The sequence below is a fragment of the Bufo bufo genome, chromosome 2 (genome assembly GCF_905171765.1).
Source record: "Bufo bufo chromosome 2, aBufBuf1.1, whole genome shotgun sequence".
NCBI classification, from domain to species: Eukaryota; Metazoa; Chordata; class Amphibia; order Anura; family Bufonidae; genus Bufo; species Bufo bufo.
The window spans coordinates 679,965,907-679,983,500 of NC_053390.1; the positions used below are offsets into that span (position 1 = coordinate 679,965,907).

Consider the following 17,594-nt stretch of genomic DNA (forward strand, 5'->3'; position numbering starts at 1 on the left):
AACCCTCATTTTTTATCACACGCGTGAAAATGCATCAAAAAGGTATTGCACCCACGCGGAAAAAACTGAACAACTGAACGCAATCGCAGACAAAACTGACTGAACTTGCTTGCAAAATGGTGCGAGATTCCCTGAACGCATCCGTACCTAATCCGTCACACTCGTGTGAAAGAGGCCTAAGGCCCCTTTCACACGGGCGAGTTTTCCGCGCGGGTGCAATGCATGAGGTGAACGCATTGCACCTGCACTGAATTCGGACCCATTCAGTTCAATGGGGCTGTGCACATGAGCAGTGATTTTCACACATCACTTGTGCATTGCGTGAAAATCGCGGCATGCTCTATATTGTGCGTTTTTCACGCAACGCAGGCCCCATAGAAGTGAATGGGACTGCGTGAAAATCGCAAGCAAGTGTGGATGCGGTGCGATTTTCACGCATGGTTGCTAGGTGACGATCGGGATGGGGACCCGATCTTTATTATTTTCCATTATATCATGGTTATAAGGGAAAATAATAGCATTCTTAATACAGAATGCATAGTAAAATAGAGCTGGAGGGGTTAATTTATTTTTTATTTTTATTAAACTCACCTCATCCACTTGTTCGCACAGCTCGGCTTGTCTTCTTTCTGCTTCTTTGATGACCTGGGAGGAAAAGGACCTTTGGTGACGTCACTGCGCTCATCACATGGTCCATCACCTTGGTGATGGACCATGTGATGGACTATGTGATGAGCGCAGTGACGTCACCAAAGGTCCTTTTCCTCCCAGGTCATCAAAGAAGAAGAAAGAAGACAAGCCGAACTGTGCGAACAAGTGGATAAGGTGAGTTTAATAATTTTTTATTTTTTTTAACCCCTCCATCCCTAATTTACTTATAACCATGTTATAAGGGAAAATAATTAAATCTACACAACACCTATCCCAAACCCGAACTTCTGTGAAGAAGTCCGGGTTCGGGTCTGAATACCAAACATGGCGATTTTTCTCACGCGCGTGCAAAACGCATTAAAACGCTTTGCACTCGCGCTGAAAAATCTTGCATTTTCCCGCAACGTACCCGCATCCGATCCGGCCCTCACACGCGACGCCCATGTGAAGGAGGCCTTAGAATGCCTTCACATACAGCAGATTTTGTTGCAGAAATTTTCTGCAACTGAAAATCAATTACATTCACCTGAATGGGACTTGCAGAAAACCATCTGCTTTCTGCCAAAACAGCCCTATCCAGAGGAATGAAAATGATTTTCAGTTGTAGGAAATTCTGCAGCATGTGAAGGCATCCTAAATTGACAATTGGTCAGTAAATCAAGGTGAATAGAAGCAGCACACAACGGTATCCCAGAGCTTGTATGTGGAATGCAGCAGCTGTATCCAATACCACGGATCCCACGTGGACACAGAACAATTGTAAAAAATGATGTTACAGCAGCATCTCCAACGATCTCCTTTATTGTAGTATTTCAAACCATATGTGCAGACAGATAATGCAACGTTTCGGCTGTCCTCAGCCTTTGTCAAGCATACAATGTACAACCATTGATTGACCAACAATCCACTCCAATAAGCAGTGTGTGGGCAGATACCCATCCCCCAGACCCAGACATCCCATTGGGCAGAAATCCCAAAGCTTGTTTTGTATAGTAGATGATCGCACCTGAGTTCTTACCTCCAAGGAGTAATCATGTCACAATGCATTCCAGCTGCATGTTGGCCGTCCATCAAGCGCTAATGCGCATGTCTGACTGCAAAGCATCCTGTGTGTACATGGCAACATCGCGCGCACGTCTAGCATCGCGGGAATCGGCGGGATCTCGTTCGCACTCACATGTTCATACTTCCGCATCACCAGACGTCATCATGGTCACCTGACCTGTGTGTTGTGAACAGCTCGTTCCTCCCACTCGCCTGACGTCACGCCGCATCATGTTGCCAAGGACACACACTCGCTGATTACTAAGTGCAATCCAATCCCTCAAAAAGAGGGAAAAAAAGAAACGCACGATCCATATGATAATAGCAGCTGGAGCGACCCTTGTGGTACACTATGGTGCGATCAGCCACCATGGACACAAAAGTGTCATAGAGTAAAATAGGTAAAAACCAGCACAATGTGAATCTCAGCGGGCAATTACAGTGATACACATTAAAATTATTTGTTGCATGTACATGCAAAAGCGTATAAAATCTATACCTGTGTATAAAGGGGAGTACTCTAATCGATCCCTGCAACATTAAACTCCAAATTGAGTCCATAAGGCTGCATTGATCTCAGAGTATATATCCATTTAAGTTCTTTTTTCCTCAATATTTTGTCCTCATCACCCCCTCTTGTGAGTGTCCCCACTGCGTCTATTACTCGGAAATCGAAGTTGATTGATAGTGTCCACGCTCGATGAAATGCCTCGCCACTGGTTTGTCCAGCATCTTCTTCCTAATTGTACTCTTGTGCTTATTGATCCGTTCCCTGATCTCCATTGTGGTCTCACCCACGTATATATGAGACTACAGGGACACTGGATCATATACACAACATATTTGGATCTAGAAGTGAAAAATCCATTAATTTGGAATTTTTTGCCACTATATGGATGCGAAAACGTATCATCTTTCATGATACTGCTGCAATTGCAACAGGACAGACAAGGAAAATTGCCATTCTTTCAAGGGGCCAAATACATTTGTCCACTCTCATGTGGCTCTCCAACAGCCGTCTTAACCAATTTATCACGTAAATTAGTGTTTCTTTTGTATGCCATCATTGGAGGGACCTTAAATTCTTTAATCTCAGGCAATCCCTTCTGCAAAATATGCCATTCCTTCCTCAGAATTCTGGCAATATCTCCACTATCCTGTCCATATACGGATACAAATGGAATTCTCTCCCCTGTTTCCTTGCGAGAAGATCGGTCGAGCATGGACTCCCTATCAACCAACATAACCTTGTCCCGTGTTCTCCTCAGAAGTTTCCTAGGATAACCTCTTCCTATAAATTTGCTACACATCTCATCAGTACTTTTAGAGAAGTCATTATCATCTGAGACAATTCTTCTCATGCGCAAAAGCTGGCTCCATGGTAAGAAGTCCACCATGCGCCGAGAATGATAGCTGTCATGAGTAAGTAAGTTGTTCCTGTCCGTAGGCTTCTGATAGAGATCAGTCCTGATCTCCCCATCAATCACATGAACCAATACATCAAGGAATTGGAGTTCGTTCTCTGATGCTGTAACAGTGAACTGCAAACCAGGAACACCCATATTTAAATGGGTATGAAAACTGTCTAATTCATCTGTAGTACCATTCCAGACCATAAAGATGTCGTCGATGTAGCGCCACCAGCACAAGACCGGCCCAAAAAAAGGGGATTGATAGACCAACCTGTCCTCCACCTCGGCCATGAAGATGTTAGCGTAGGTTGGGGCCACATTGGACCCCATGGCCACACCCCGCTTCTGAGAATAGAAGGTGTCCCCAAAGAGGAAATAACTCCTCTTCAGGACCACCTCCAAAAGGTGAAGGACAAATCGGCCAGCCCCTGGGGAGAGTCCCGTGCCGGCCAGGGCCACATCGACGACATTTAATCCATAGGTATGGTCTATAGATGGATGTGTAAAGAGAGACAACATCAAAGCTCACGAGCAAAAACTGTGCAGGTAACTGTAACTGACGTAATTTAGTGAGAAAATGTCCCGTGTCTTTGACATAGGAAGGAGCCGCGGTCGCATGAGACTGAAGTAGCTTATCAAGAAACACCGAAAGAGGGTTGAACACTGATCCTCTGCCCGACACGATAGGTCGGCCAGGTGGATCCTCCAACCGTTTATGTATTTTTGGGAGTATGTATAGCATAGAAGTGACCGGACAACTCATTTTCATATATTAATAAAGATCAGCATATATTATATCACCTTGCAAGGCCCTGTCCAAGATCACTTCTATGTTGCGCATAATCCCCCATTTAGGATCACCCTTCAGTGTCTCATATACCTCAACATCCTGTAATTGTCTCATAACTTCTTTTGTATACTTATCAGTATCCATAACGACCACGGCCCCTTCTTTTGTCACTGGTTTGATGGTAATGCACCTATTTTGCTCGAGAGTTTTGACAACTTGTCCCTCCCGTGCAAAGAGATTCCCCCTCACACTCCTGGCCTCCTTGTTTTTCAAGGCATCTATTTGTTTTTGTACAATTTCAATGTATGATTCAACAATGTGACTGTTGTCATTCTCTTGGTCAGGGTGCATGTCTCTGTGCACTCTTTCATTATATGATTGGTGCTGTCACCCATTTCCAGGAGGAATAACCAAATAGTTTCCTTTAGAATAGGGGAATGGTGGTAGAACCTCAGTAGGACTTCTAAATGTTTCCGAGTTACAGGATGCATACAGCCTAAAATTATTCGGGCTCTTTCACACGAGCGGATCCCGGCTGCGTGAAAGAGACCCAAGCTCCGTTCCGGACAACAGAGACACGCAGCATTAACATGATTGATAATAATGCTCTGTGCCTCTCTGTGACTTTTTTACTACAAAATCACAGTGAAATAAAGTTGTCACTGTGATTTTGTAGCAAAAAGATCAAAGAGAGGCACGGAGCATTATCAATCATGTTAATGCTCCGTGTCTCTGCTGTCCGAAGCGCGGCTTGGCTCTCTTTCACGCAGCGGATTACCCGCACAGGATACGCTTGTGTGAAAGCGCCCTTAGTGGTTCTCCAAGAAAAATGTGGGATTTTGAAATCTCCTTACTTTTATGTTGTTTATTAGAATGTGGCAACAAACAAAACATATATAAACACAAAGATACATTCAAACTCTTAGGGCTCATTCACACAGCCGTAGGTGGGCCGTTCCCTGCATTGGGGATCGCAATTTGCAATCTCCGTACGGCCACCGGGATGAATCCAGACCCATTCAACTTGAATGGGTCTGCATTCGTCCGTTCCGCAAAACATAGAGCAAGTTCTATCTTTTTGCGGAACAAAAGTACGGAACAGAACCCCACAGAAGCACTCCGTAGTGCTTCCATAATGTTCCGTGATTTCGTTCCGCATCTCAGGATTTGCGGACCCATTGGAGTGAATGGGTCCACATCCGTGATGTGGAATGCACACGGAACGGTGCCCGTGTACTGCGGATCCGCAAATGCGGGCCGCAACACGGCAACGGAGGGGCAACGGTTTTGTGAACGAGCCCTTACAGGGTGGGTTCACACATTGCTTGTGTTTTTTCTTCCCTTTTGTGTTTTTAGTGCATTTTTTGGTACCTCCTAGTTTGGTGTGTTTTTGCAGTAAAAACACCAGCTCCAGATGTAGCTGAAGTTCTATAGGAAATATGAAACACAGGGCACACAAGCATTTTTTTGTGTTTGTTTTTTGCTACTGGGGTTTTGTTAATTAGGTGGCATTTTTGCTGTAGCGTTTTCATGTTGTATTTCTTTTTTTAGGCATTTTCACATCGCCTTTTCTATACGGGGAAAATGTCATGAAGAAAATACTAGTGGGCAACAAAATGTTTGCAAAAAAAAGCCACAAAACACAGGTGGCCAAAAAATACATGGGTTTTTGTGATGTTTCTCCAGCCTAAAAAAATTGCCAGTGCAAATTTTTGTGTGTAGGGACCCTGAAGATGGTGCCCTGTTTGTATTTATGAATATGAATCTATGGTTCAGCTCCATGTTGTGGGATGGATCCACACATTATTTTTTGGTGCTTTCCACTGAGCCGATGTGCACCCTGTATAGTTGGAGAGATTTGTATATTAATGTTTATCTGTATACTTGGCACTTTCCGTAACGCCCGCGCAGAGGGCAGCACAGTATATATGCCAAACATAAATTTAATGGATATACATTTTTAGTATCTCATTTCCAACACCATGATTTCCCCAAAAATATTGAGACATTGCTGTCATCAATGCTGCTGGGTCAATTGGGCAGCTGCTCAACATCAAAGTCCCTCTATCAATTATTGTTTATTTTCCCAGGGCTCAAAAGAAAACAACCTCTGTCTCACTGACCATAGGACCATCATCACCAAAATTTGGGATAACCACAGCCATAATGCAGCCGATATCTATTCCTGTTCAGCAGGTAGGTAACTTACATGATTGCATTGCTATGAGGGTGAACTATCACTGCTGTGTGTTCTCCAATACACTAAAATATTCAAAATCTCTTCCAGATCCAGAGCCCTACCTCCTATCTGTATCGTCATGATGGGTCTGGTTCTTCCACGTTCTCTCCTCCTTCCTTTACTAAGGTATGGAATTGTGAATTTAGCATTGACAGGCTCAGCATTATTTGTGATATATGTGCATACCGAATTCTTATAGGACAAGCATGGGTTTAAATTGGTGATACAATTGCGCTTAGTTTAGTTGGAGAAATTAGTTGTGTCCTAAATAACTTTTTACATTTTTGCGTTGATTTTTCTTTAGTTTATCACTGTTTAAGTATTATATGATACAGCACATCCTGCATTATAATACTATTAGTAACTACACATGCATCTCCTGGGATCCACTGGCTTCTGTAAATGCTTTGCTGAGTATATTGGTATGTGCAATAACCACTTTATGTTTATGTTCCTTTTACGTGCAAGCTAAACATGCTTTAGATTCGGTGGCTGAATACTGTGCAAATGAGAGATTTAGGCCTCATGCACACTGCCGTTGCCCGGCCGTGGCCATATTGCAGCCTTTATCACTTGAATATTTTTTTGCGGTGCGGACAGATCACAGACCCATTCAAGTTGAATGAGCCTCAATCCGTCCCGGCCTCCGCACGGACATTGCCCGTGCATTGCGGTCCCCAATGCATGGAACGGCCGAGTGCATGAGACCTAAGATAAACAAAATAAGGGTATTGCCGGTTGGATACCTTTTAATGGCTAACACAAATAGAAGCAATGATGTTACATAGCGAACTTTCGCTTGATGAAGGGACTGATGCACTATGCAAATAAAAAGACACACATGCTGGTGAAGGTGACTTTAGAAGAAAGGAGGACAACCAGGCTTTGCTATGTGACTCCAAGGCTACATTGACTATTACCCATTTTTTGCTATTACGCATGGAAGATTTTCATTCAGCACTTCATATTTAGTTAAAGGGAGTCTTTCATGCAGATTCACCCTATTAACCTAATAACAGTGTTATGTCCACGGCATCCCCCCTATTAAAACGGTGCTTACCGTTAGTTCCTTGCTAGCATCGTTGTGCAGAAAAACACTTTTAATCCGCATGCAAATGAGTCTGTAAAGGTGCCCCTGGGTCATTTTCATACGAAGGCACTCCCCCTCCACCGCGTCTGCCCGCCCTTAGTCTCTGTTCTAACCTCCCTCCTCCCGTCCGTAATCCCCTGCATTGCAGTTTAGCGTGCGCATGCGCGGGATTACGGACGGGAGGAGGGAGGTTAGAACAGAGACTGAGGGCGGGCAGACGCGGTGGAGGGGGAGTGCCTTCGTATGAAAATGACCCAGGGGCACCTTTACAGACTCATTTGCATGCGGATTAAAAGTGTTTTTCTCCACAACGATGCTAGCAAGGAACATACGGGAAGCACTTTAATGTCAACTGCTCCAGAAATGAAGGCAAACATTATGGTAACACATGGTAGCGGGAGAACTCAGTAGGCTGACAAATATGATTCATTCTGCCTGTGAAGGTTTATATCTAATAGTAGTCAAAACCTACTTGAAATTTTTAGGTATGTTGAAAACATTTGGTCCTGCTGTGTATATTAATGTATATGTCTCTACTTCTTCTTGTCCTACCATGACTAGATATGATGCAGGTTGCCTGAATTTCTGATGTTACACTGTCAACCTCTAGTATGCCAGTCTTCATTTTGGCTGGATACCCATATGACCATGAAAGACATAAAGCAGTAAAGAAAATATATCTAAATGGAAAAAATCCATACCTATAGTTTATCCTGATTGTAGTATACATTTAAAATGGATAGAGAAATGGTACAGTGAAGAAAGCAGTAACACAAGTAAAACAGCTGGAAAATTGCATGATACCTTCCCCTTCTTCTTGTCTGTATGGAGCTTTTTATGATTTGGAATTTATGCTAATTGGAGCATTCTTCACACCAGTTCATGAGGAAATTAAGGTCAGGACTCAGCCACTCAAGGACAAGTATTGTCTATATTGTGCTGTACACCAGCATCGCTCTTGCAGTGTGCTCTGGATCATTTGTATGATGAAGGAAAGCTTCCTGCCTGATTGAGGATTTTGGCAGAGTTTGGCAAGTTTTCGTCCAGTTCTTGTCTGCAATGTGCATCATCAGTCCGAATGAGATTGCCAGTTCCTGTTGCTGAAAAGCATTTTCATAACATAATTCTAACAGCAACAGGTTTCATGCATGGTGTTAGCTGGATGGTGTCCAGTGACTTATTTGTGCAAAACATACTGCTTAGACCTTATTGAAACAGAAACAAACGTTCTGCTCGATCACTATGCGTTACATGGCATTACTACACATACTAGTTATGGTTCTTATGCGTTTTTGAGGATTTCTTGTAAATGCTCATTGCTTCTCCTTTGGCACAGTTGACCTTCTGTCATAGGTCTTCTTAGCACAGGCAGGAGCAGTGATCTGTGCTCCATCCTGTGCAGCGTTCTCCATGGCAGCCACGCCAGTACAGCGCTGGCAATGATGCCAGCAAAATCCAGCACTTTGGAATGGAATTCTTTTTTGTGTACATAGCTGAGATGCTGTAGTAGCAGCCTGTGGATTTTTTGTCTTTTCCATCAGTTGGGGAGCTGACGGGCTCCTTATCCTTGCTCTCTGACATTATAAACGTTCATTATAGCTCAGTTCTTATCTTACTGATAGAAATGTGGCTTAAATAAGTGTGACCTTATGACCTCTTAGTAGTTTAGAGATGAGGGTTATTAGATGACCTGCACAAAGTAAAAGTGAAAGTACCAATCACACAATTAGAAAAACAATTATCCCTTTGTGACAGAATGGCTCAATATTTTTAATAAAGGACAATTGAAAATATGATTTTGAGCCAGAAATGAATGAAATGCAATCATAAACAAAAATTGCCTCCAGAGGTGTACATAGCCTTTAAGTGTGACTTGACAATGTACTGCATATACAGTATATGCATGAACTCTTAATTGTAATGTGTATGAAGACTGCCTTTTTGAGGTTCTGTCTGTGACAGGCACAGAGTAGGCATATCACATAACGTTCATATCTTTCCCACTCTTGGCTTAAGGCCTCATGCAAACGACCGTTGTTCTGGTCCGTATCCGAGCCGCAGTTTTGGCGGCTCGGGTGCGGACCCATTCACTTCAATGGGGCCGCAAAAGATGCGGACAGAACTCCGTGTGCTGTCCGCATCTGTTTCTCCGTTCCGTGGCCCCACAAATAAAGTAACATGTCCTATTCTTGTCCGCGCTTTACAGACAAGAATAGGCAGTTATATTAAAGGCTGTCTGTGCCGTTCCGCAAATTGCGGAACGCACACGGACGCCATCCGTGTTTTGCGGACCAGTGATTTGTGGACCGCAAAACACATAACGGTCGTGTGCATGAGGCCTAATAGTGTTGTTGTACACAGCTTTTTACCATGTTTAGGCCTCATTCACATGACCGTATTTTCATTACACTTCCAAGCCACATTTTTTTACAGATTGCACGCAGAACCATTTGTTTCTATAGGGCTGCAAAAAATGCAGACAGCACACAGATGTCATCTGTGTGCCGTTCACATCGTCACGGGCGCTACGCAAATTCTAGAACGTGTCCTATTCTTGTCCATTTTGCAGACAAAAATTGGCATTTCTATAATAGAGTCCACAGAAATTACGAAATGCATACAGCCGATATCCGTATTTTGTGGCTCTGCGGTTAGCGTACTGCAAAACAGATACAGTCATGTGTATGTAGCCTTATTCAGACACTTCCAGTGTTAAACCTTTCAATGGTATACATTAGAATAGAGAAGAAACTATAGTGATAATACTACACTATTTTGACTCCATCCATGGAGTCAAAGTGTGACCTTTGACTCCATGGATGGACCAGAACCCTAAAGCTCCTCATGAAAGCAAGTACATCATATTGCTTTGTCTGACATATAATCTTTTTTCTTTTTGAAATTCAGGAACTTCAGAGCCTGACAACATCTGAAGGTCAAGTTGTGGTCCTGGAGTGCAGGGTAAAGGGCACACCCCCTGTTAAGGTCAAATGGTTTAGACAAGGAACAGAAATCCAGGATTCTCCTGACTTCAGGATTCTACAAAAAAGTGAGTCTAATACATTTTCATCTTATTTTTTTATTGACTACTTTAAAGTACAAATAGTTAAAGGTAGACCCTCAGCAGAAAAACTACCAGTAAGCCAGGCATAATGCCAGGTAGAGGTTAATTAACAGCATAAAATCTTTGTTTTCTACTCTCGTCCCTGCACTGTCTATTATGACATTAATGTCAGTTTTGGATCAGTGGTTGGGTCCGTGGGTTCGTTTTTTGCTGTCCGTGTGGCATCCTGACACTGAACAGCTGAAAAATAATTTTCAAAGCATCTCTTCTTAATGATCCGTGAAATACGGATGCCACACGGATGGCATCCGTGTTGCATCAGTGTTTTTCACGGACCCATAGAATATAATGGGCGTGATGGATCCGTGCTGAAAATACGGACCCACTGACCGTGCTAAAACACTGATGTGTGAATACACACATTCAAATGAATGGGGACGTGTGCTGTCCGCAGAGAACAAGTACAGCACACGTCCGTGAAACACTGACGTGTGAATGAGGCTTTAAAGGGGATTTTTCTTCTGACAGACTCCCTTTAAGAATTTTATTATTTTTAAGATTTTAACATTCCCATGTATTGAGGCTGTCAGCAGTTTTAACCATGCTAAACTGCTGACAGCACTGCAAGTGCCCAGTAGTCAGAGCTTCACTGTGAAGTGCTCTCTGCATTGAGCTGCTTCTTAGCCCCTCCCATTGGCTCTGAGTGACATCTGAATTGGTCTCCTGGTTGGATGCTACAGTTATCACTCATAGCAAAGGGGAGGAGTTGTGAAGCAGCTCAGTGCAGACAGCACTTAACAGTGAAGCCCTGCCACCTGGAGGAACACAATCTGGCAGAATAAAACTTCATATTAACACAACTTCTGATAAGAAAAGCTCCACTAAAGGTATGTTTGTCCTGCTCTCACAAGCCCCTACCTAATGCTGTCAGCAGTTTAGCATGGTCAATACTGAAAAAAATCAAGTAAACCACTGTATCATATCACCATATCATATCTTGTACAGTCAGATAAATAACGTTTTAGGTTTTAATATTACTTTCGGGCTGCTGAATAGATAGTTTAGGACCAAAGATAATCTATTATAAGGTTGAATAGTAGTCTGCTGACCTCTCAGTATTTTATGGCATGTCTTTTTGACATGTCACAAAACTTTAGGTTTCAAAGTAGCAGCAAAATGGATGAGATTTTAACAAATCCACACTCTGTGGGAAAAATCCATATGGAACCTGTTCAGAACTTGGCCTGTGCTGTGCATTTTAAATTGACAGAATGTCATTTTATGTTGCACTGATTTCACGCTTTGCAATAAACAGGGTGAAATACGCAGCAAAACGACATTTTGCAGCGGGTTTGTTACAAATTTTGTCACAGATCCACACAAAAAAAAAAATCCTTTTTTCTGTTTAGTGTTCGCCCTGTGTGAACATACCATAAGTCATGTCATCACTTTTCATTTCAAAATGATTTGAACGCCGATTAGACTGAGTTTCTCTATGGCTGTTACTTTTCAGACTGCAGTTACATCAACTTACAGAATATTAGTGTTTGCTTCCGAAGCAGGAAAGTGCTAAGCTCTTGTGGTCCCCGAGGACTTCATATATCATTTCCATTCACACATTATTATCCTGTATATGTATGCCGAAAGAACCAACTCATCAGGAACTCATTGTTCTGCTCTCTAATCTCTTTGCTCCTGGAGAGGTTGGGAGGTTACACATTGTATTACAGGTCTCTAACAAGCAGACAGGAAAGTAGTTAACCATTTGTTATTAGAAGCATATTCTCTATGTATGTGCATGCTCGTGAGATATGCTAGATTTCAGAAGGAACTGAATGTGGACTCTTTTACATGAAAACTATAGCCTTCACCTGTTAACTGTAATGTGTCCCCTAAATACCATCGCTAGGAAATGGTATGTAAAGAGGTATCTCCCAAGAAAGAGAACCAATAGGTTTCCTTGGCGACATTGTTCTCTTTCTCGGGAGATACTTCTGCATATTCATTTCCCATGGAGTATTTCCACTAAGGCCTCATGCACATGACATGGAAGCCGCCTGTGTGCCTTCTGCAATTTGCGGAATGGAACAGGCGGCCCATTGTAGAAATGCCTATTCTTGTCCTTAAAACGGACAAGAATAGGACATGTTATATATTTTTCGCGGGGCTACGTAACGGAGCAACGGATGGGGACAGCACGGATTGCGGCCCCATTGACGTGAATGGGTCCGCACCCAAGCCGCAAAACCTCCATACAGGACTTTAATAAGATTCAGCACCCTGCCTAAGCTGCTAGGAAATGGTGGAAATGATTCTGTGTAGAGACATTTCCTATATGACATGCATTATATTTAATTCCCTTTAGATAACACATACACAACTGGACCTCCTCTGAGAACCAATAATTATCAAAGCTGCATCAAAGGCACTAAGCCAACCAGTACCCTGCTCTGTATTGATGAGGGACAAGAACCCCGAAACAACGAGCATTCCTAGTCATGTTTCAAGGTTCTCTTATTGGTCAGACATTGACAGGGTAGCTACTGTACCTATAGGTGGCATTAGAGTGACTGTTTGCTTAGCACAGTTTTTGTTTTCTCAAGAAAGACCCCATACATCAGCTGGATCTCCTCAATGAGAACCAATATTCCCCGAAGTTCTTCTTTGGATAAAAACTGTTTTCTGCAGGCATTCTTATCATAATCATTTCTGCATTGTGGCTAAGGCTACTTTCACACTCGCCTGCCGGATCCAGCAAAAACACTTCCGTTACTGATAATACAACCATCTGCATCCATTATGAATGGATCCGGTTGTATTATCTTTAACATTGCCAAGAATTGTCCATTGTGACCATCATTAAAAGTCAATGGGGGACGGATCCGTTATCTATTGTGTCAGAAAAAACGGTCCCCATTGACTTGCATTGTGGGTCATGACGGATCCGTTTTGCTCCACATCCCAGGACAGAAAGCAAACTACATGTTGCGCTCCGGTATGGGAAAGCAACTAAACGGAACGGAATGCACTTTGGAGCATTCCGTTCTGTTCTGTTTTGTCCCCATTGACAATGAAAGGGGACAAAACTGAAGCGTTTTTTCCGGTATTGAGACCCTATGATGGATCTCAATACCGGAAAACTAAAACGCCAGTGTGAAAGTACCCTAATCCTGTCATGCTTTTTCATCATTCTTGACATAATAAATATTTTAGAGAATCTTAAAACATTATTAATTCATGTTTCTATTTCCATCCAACAGAGCCACGCTGTGCATCTGAACCTGGTAAGCAATTCATCATTTTCAGAATGTATTTATGTTGTTTATATAGCACCAACACTTCGCTGTTTGTCATCACTCATATCAGTCTCTGTTGTCAATGGGGCACACAATGTAAATTGTCAGACACATACCTATCAGTATGTTTTTGTAGTGTGAGTGGAAACCAGAGAACCCAGAGGTGGAAACCTACACAAATACGTGGAGAACAGACAAGGACAGGTATTGCCCTTGGTTTGATTCAGTGTATTTTACATTAAAGGGGTTGTCCAGGTTAAGAGTTGAACTCAGACATATCCCCATTTGCACCCAGGCAGCCCCTCTGATATAAGCATCGGAGCATTCCATGCTCCAATGTTCTCCCTTGCCCTGCACTGGATCGTGCAGAGCAAAGGCCTTTTTGTTTACAATTTGCAGTGTTGCAGTGTTGCAGGCGATGTCACTGGCACTGATGGACAGGCTTTAGCACTGCCCTAGCCGTTTTACAGGCTAGGGCAGCGCTAAAGCCCACCCATTAGTGTTGGTGACATCTCCTAGCTCACTAGGCGGAAGCCTCCTCCTAGCTTTCCCCATGGACAGACTGGTCACCGGATCTCCAAAAAAGCATTTCCCCAGGGCAAAGGAGAGCATCGAAGTATTTAATATCACTGGGGGCTGCCTGGGTTAAAATAGGTATGTGTCTGGGTTCAGCTCTGAACCGGGACAACCCCTTTAATTAGTATACATAATCTAGAAGGAATTAATAGTTATTGCTTGGTTAATTGTTAGATTATAAATTATACATTTTTCATTTTATTGATTCACATTTAAATAATTTAATAGGTACTATAACTATAAGGGTCCATTCACCTGTCTGTAGTGTGTTTTGCGGATCCGCGAACCGCACATTGCCGGCACTAATAGAATATGCCTATTCTTGTCCACAATTGTGGACAAGAATAGGACATGTTCTATTTTTCTTGGGAACGGAAATGCGGACCCGGAAGTGAGGGTCCGCATTTCCGGATCCGGGCTGCACATCGTGCGGCCCCATAGAAATGAATGGGTCCGCGTTGCTAGGAATTCTCCCTCCCAATTGCGTAAAGGTGCTGTCGATCATCTGTCAAACAACCAAAAGCTCATTCATCATGTGAAAGCATCTGCACCAAAAATACTTTCTGGGTCGCAGCCCGCAGATCATCCTTTGTAACAATGTATCTGTATGGGGATCAGCCATAGCAATCATTCGTCCCCATACGAAGGAGATAATTGCGGCATGTACAGTGCAGTACATGCATCTTTCACCTCTTCTGATGAGCCGGCAATCATCGGGAATTAATGTCAGTCCATGTAATAGCCTGTTTACATGGGACAATGATTGGGCACAAAAAACGAGTTTTGAGTAAATGAGTAAATGTTAATTTGTCAGATGATTGGATCTTATGCGGGCATATCAATTCCTGTTTGACTGCAGCATGTCTCCCCATGTAAATATGGGAAAAGAAAGTTGAAAGGAGTTGACTAAATGGATATCCAGGTAGGGGGAAAAATACAATTGGGAAAAGCATATATCAATAACATACATAAGTATGTATCTGTGTCTTGTTCAGTAAATGAACATATTCTCCATGTAATACTATAGCATAGCACTTACTTCACCGGGGAGGAGGGTACAGGATATAGCTCAAGACAACTATACCACCACCTTTCCCGCCGAGGTCGCTTGTCAAGATGTGTCAAAACCTTCCTGGTCCCCAAACAGATGATACTGGGGCTCCGAGATACAGCGGAAGTCTTTATTAATTCAGCTCAACGCGTTTTGGGATAATTCCTTTTTTCAGGAGCATACACATGAAACAGGTATAACAAACTTATATAGGGAGACCGGAGCACATGGTCTGACGTCATCCTATAAGGGGGAGTGGTCCCTTCTGATGTCACTTCCTGGTGACAATTGCATTCAATGAGATCCATAAAATATGCTGATGTCAGTGTTAATTCATCTAATGACCCTTATACATGTTGACATAAAGAATATAAAATAAAATCTATGTAAAATCATATATGAACCTATTGGTGTCTTTTATATCTTTATTTTCTAAAAATGAATGATAAGACGGGAAGAGGAAATGACTGTATTGAGCCCCCCTCGTGGAACGCACTAGAACTCTGATGGAAGGGTATTGCTGTGCGTTCCACAGGGGAGCGCATGAAGAGATTGGACGTGAACAGACTCTAAATCAAACCGACGGGGGTAAGGGCAGGCATCGGAGAAGCTGCAGATTCCGGCAATGCGCTCATGAATGAGACGTACAAAGTGAGAAGGGAGATATTGGGATGTCCGATGCGTTCCACTGTGGAACGCATCAGGAAGAAAAGGGACGGGGTGTGAGGAGCGGAGATACGATATGGGCTGATGTGTTGACAAAGTTTGGAACAATGGCCGATGCGTTCTAGGATATAACGCATCAGCACTTTGTAAATATGGCTATAGGAAGATAAATTATTTGGGGAAGGAAACGTCTGTAGAAGATATAAATAAATGAATATGGTGGGGGTGAATGAAATATAAATCTGATGATATAAACTGTAAGTGCAATGATATAAAGATGTAAGCATAATAGTATAAAAATTGCCAAATAAAAATTGCAAAAAATAAAAATGCATATAGTTGTGTTGAATGAGTCTATAGTAGTGATTATTAATGATTATTATTATTATATTATTATTATATACGGTTGGAGTCAGGTTACCAACATCCATAGCGATAAAATGCAGTTACTTAAGAGAGGGTATAATGGACACGAAGAAATAAATAAATATAAATAGATAAATAAATTAATACAGAGGAAAGCAGTGTGCGATAAGATGTGGAAATATCCTGCATATAAAATATTTTAAGTTGTCATTTAGTAACTATTGTGTTCCGATGTCTCATTTGGACTTATAATTAAAGTGCACTTTGGTTCATCAATGAAGTAAAATGCAATCCTATAAAGGATAAAATAAATGCAAAAGTACAAAAAGTCATAATAATTAAAATATTGATACAAGAGAACAAATATAATAAAATGCGATAAAATTCCACATATGGTGCCCTATATATAAAGTTTTGTGGGTTAGTAGCTACTATGTTCCAGTATCTCTTTTAAGCCAAAGGGGGTCAAGGTATTAAAATGGAAAATCCAATACATTTCCTTCCTACAAAGTTGTAGGAAGGATTTTGGGACCCATTCTATAGGGGTTAGTTGTAGGAGGGATGCATCACCATCATGTTTTTGTGCAAAATGTCTGGAAACACTGTGTTTGTCGTATTTCTTGTTATATTAAGTCTATCTCTAATGCTTTGGGTGGTTCGGCCTATATACTGTAGCCCACAGGGGCATTCGAGCATATATACCAAATTTGTGGTGCTACAATCCATGTAACTGAGTAAGGGAATCCTTTCACTGGAGTCAGTCTAGTTCATGGTGTAAAAAGTTTTGTATGTCATCTCTGAAATGTTGGTTTGAGTATGGTTGATTACAGTTTCTGATGTATTCGATAGTAGATAGCACCAAGTGTCACTTAGCTCAGATTTTATACCTTCTATGTCGGTCACAATGTTCCATCTCTGAAGTTTATTAAAAACTCTGGTCAATAAATAGGGTAAATTTTCCATCAGGTATATAGTTAGTCCCGAGTCAGCCTCTTGAACTCCGACCGGTGGGGGAGGATTCCGGTCCATCATTTATGTGAAAAGAAAGTTGAAAGGAGTTGACTAAAGGGATATCCAGGTAGGAGGAAAAATAACATATAATTTTACATAGATTTTATTTTATATTCTTTATGTCAACATGTATAAGGGTCATTAGATGAATTAACACTGACATCAGTATATTTTATGGATCTCATTGAATGCAATTGTCACCAGGAAGTGACATCAGAAGGGACCACTCCCCCTTATAGGATGACATCAGACCATGTGTTCCTGTCTTCCTATATAAGTTTGTTATACCTGTTTCATGTGTATGCTCTTGAAAAAGGGAATTATCCCAAAACGCGTTG

General features: G+C 42.0%; 1 protein-coding gene across 3 annotated transcripts in view; it reads left to right on the forward strand.

Annotated features, from left to right (window-relative positions):
• Positions 1-17,594, forward strand: part of PALLD (palladin, cytoskeletal associated protein) — a 366,817-nt gene that overhangs the window by 182,776 nt on the left and 166,447 nt on the right. For all 3 annotated transcript variants that reach the window (XM_040418647.1, XM_040418648.1, XM_040418649.1), the window contains 4 exons: positions 5,988-6,093; positions 6,185-6,262; positions 10,134-10,275; positions 13,551-13,574. In XM_040418647.1, coding sequence (XP_040274581.1) covers positions 5,988-6,093; positions 6,185-6,262; positions 10,134-10,275; positions 13,551-13,574 — 350 coding nt within the window. The remainder of the gene's footprint in view (positions 1-5,987; positions 6,094-6,184; positions 6,263-10,133; positions 10,276-13,550; positions 13,575-17,594) is intronic.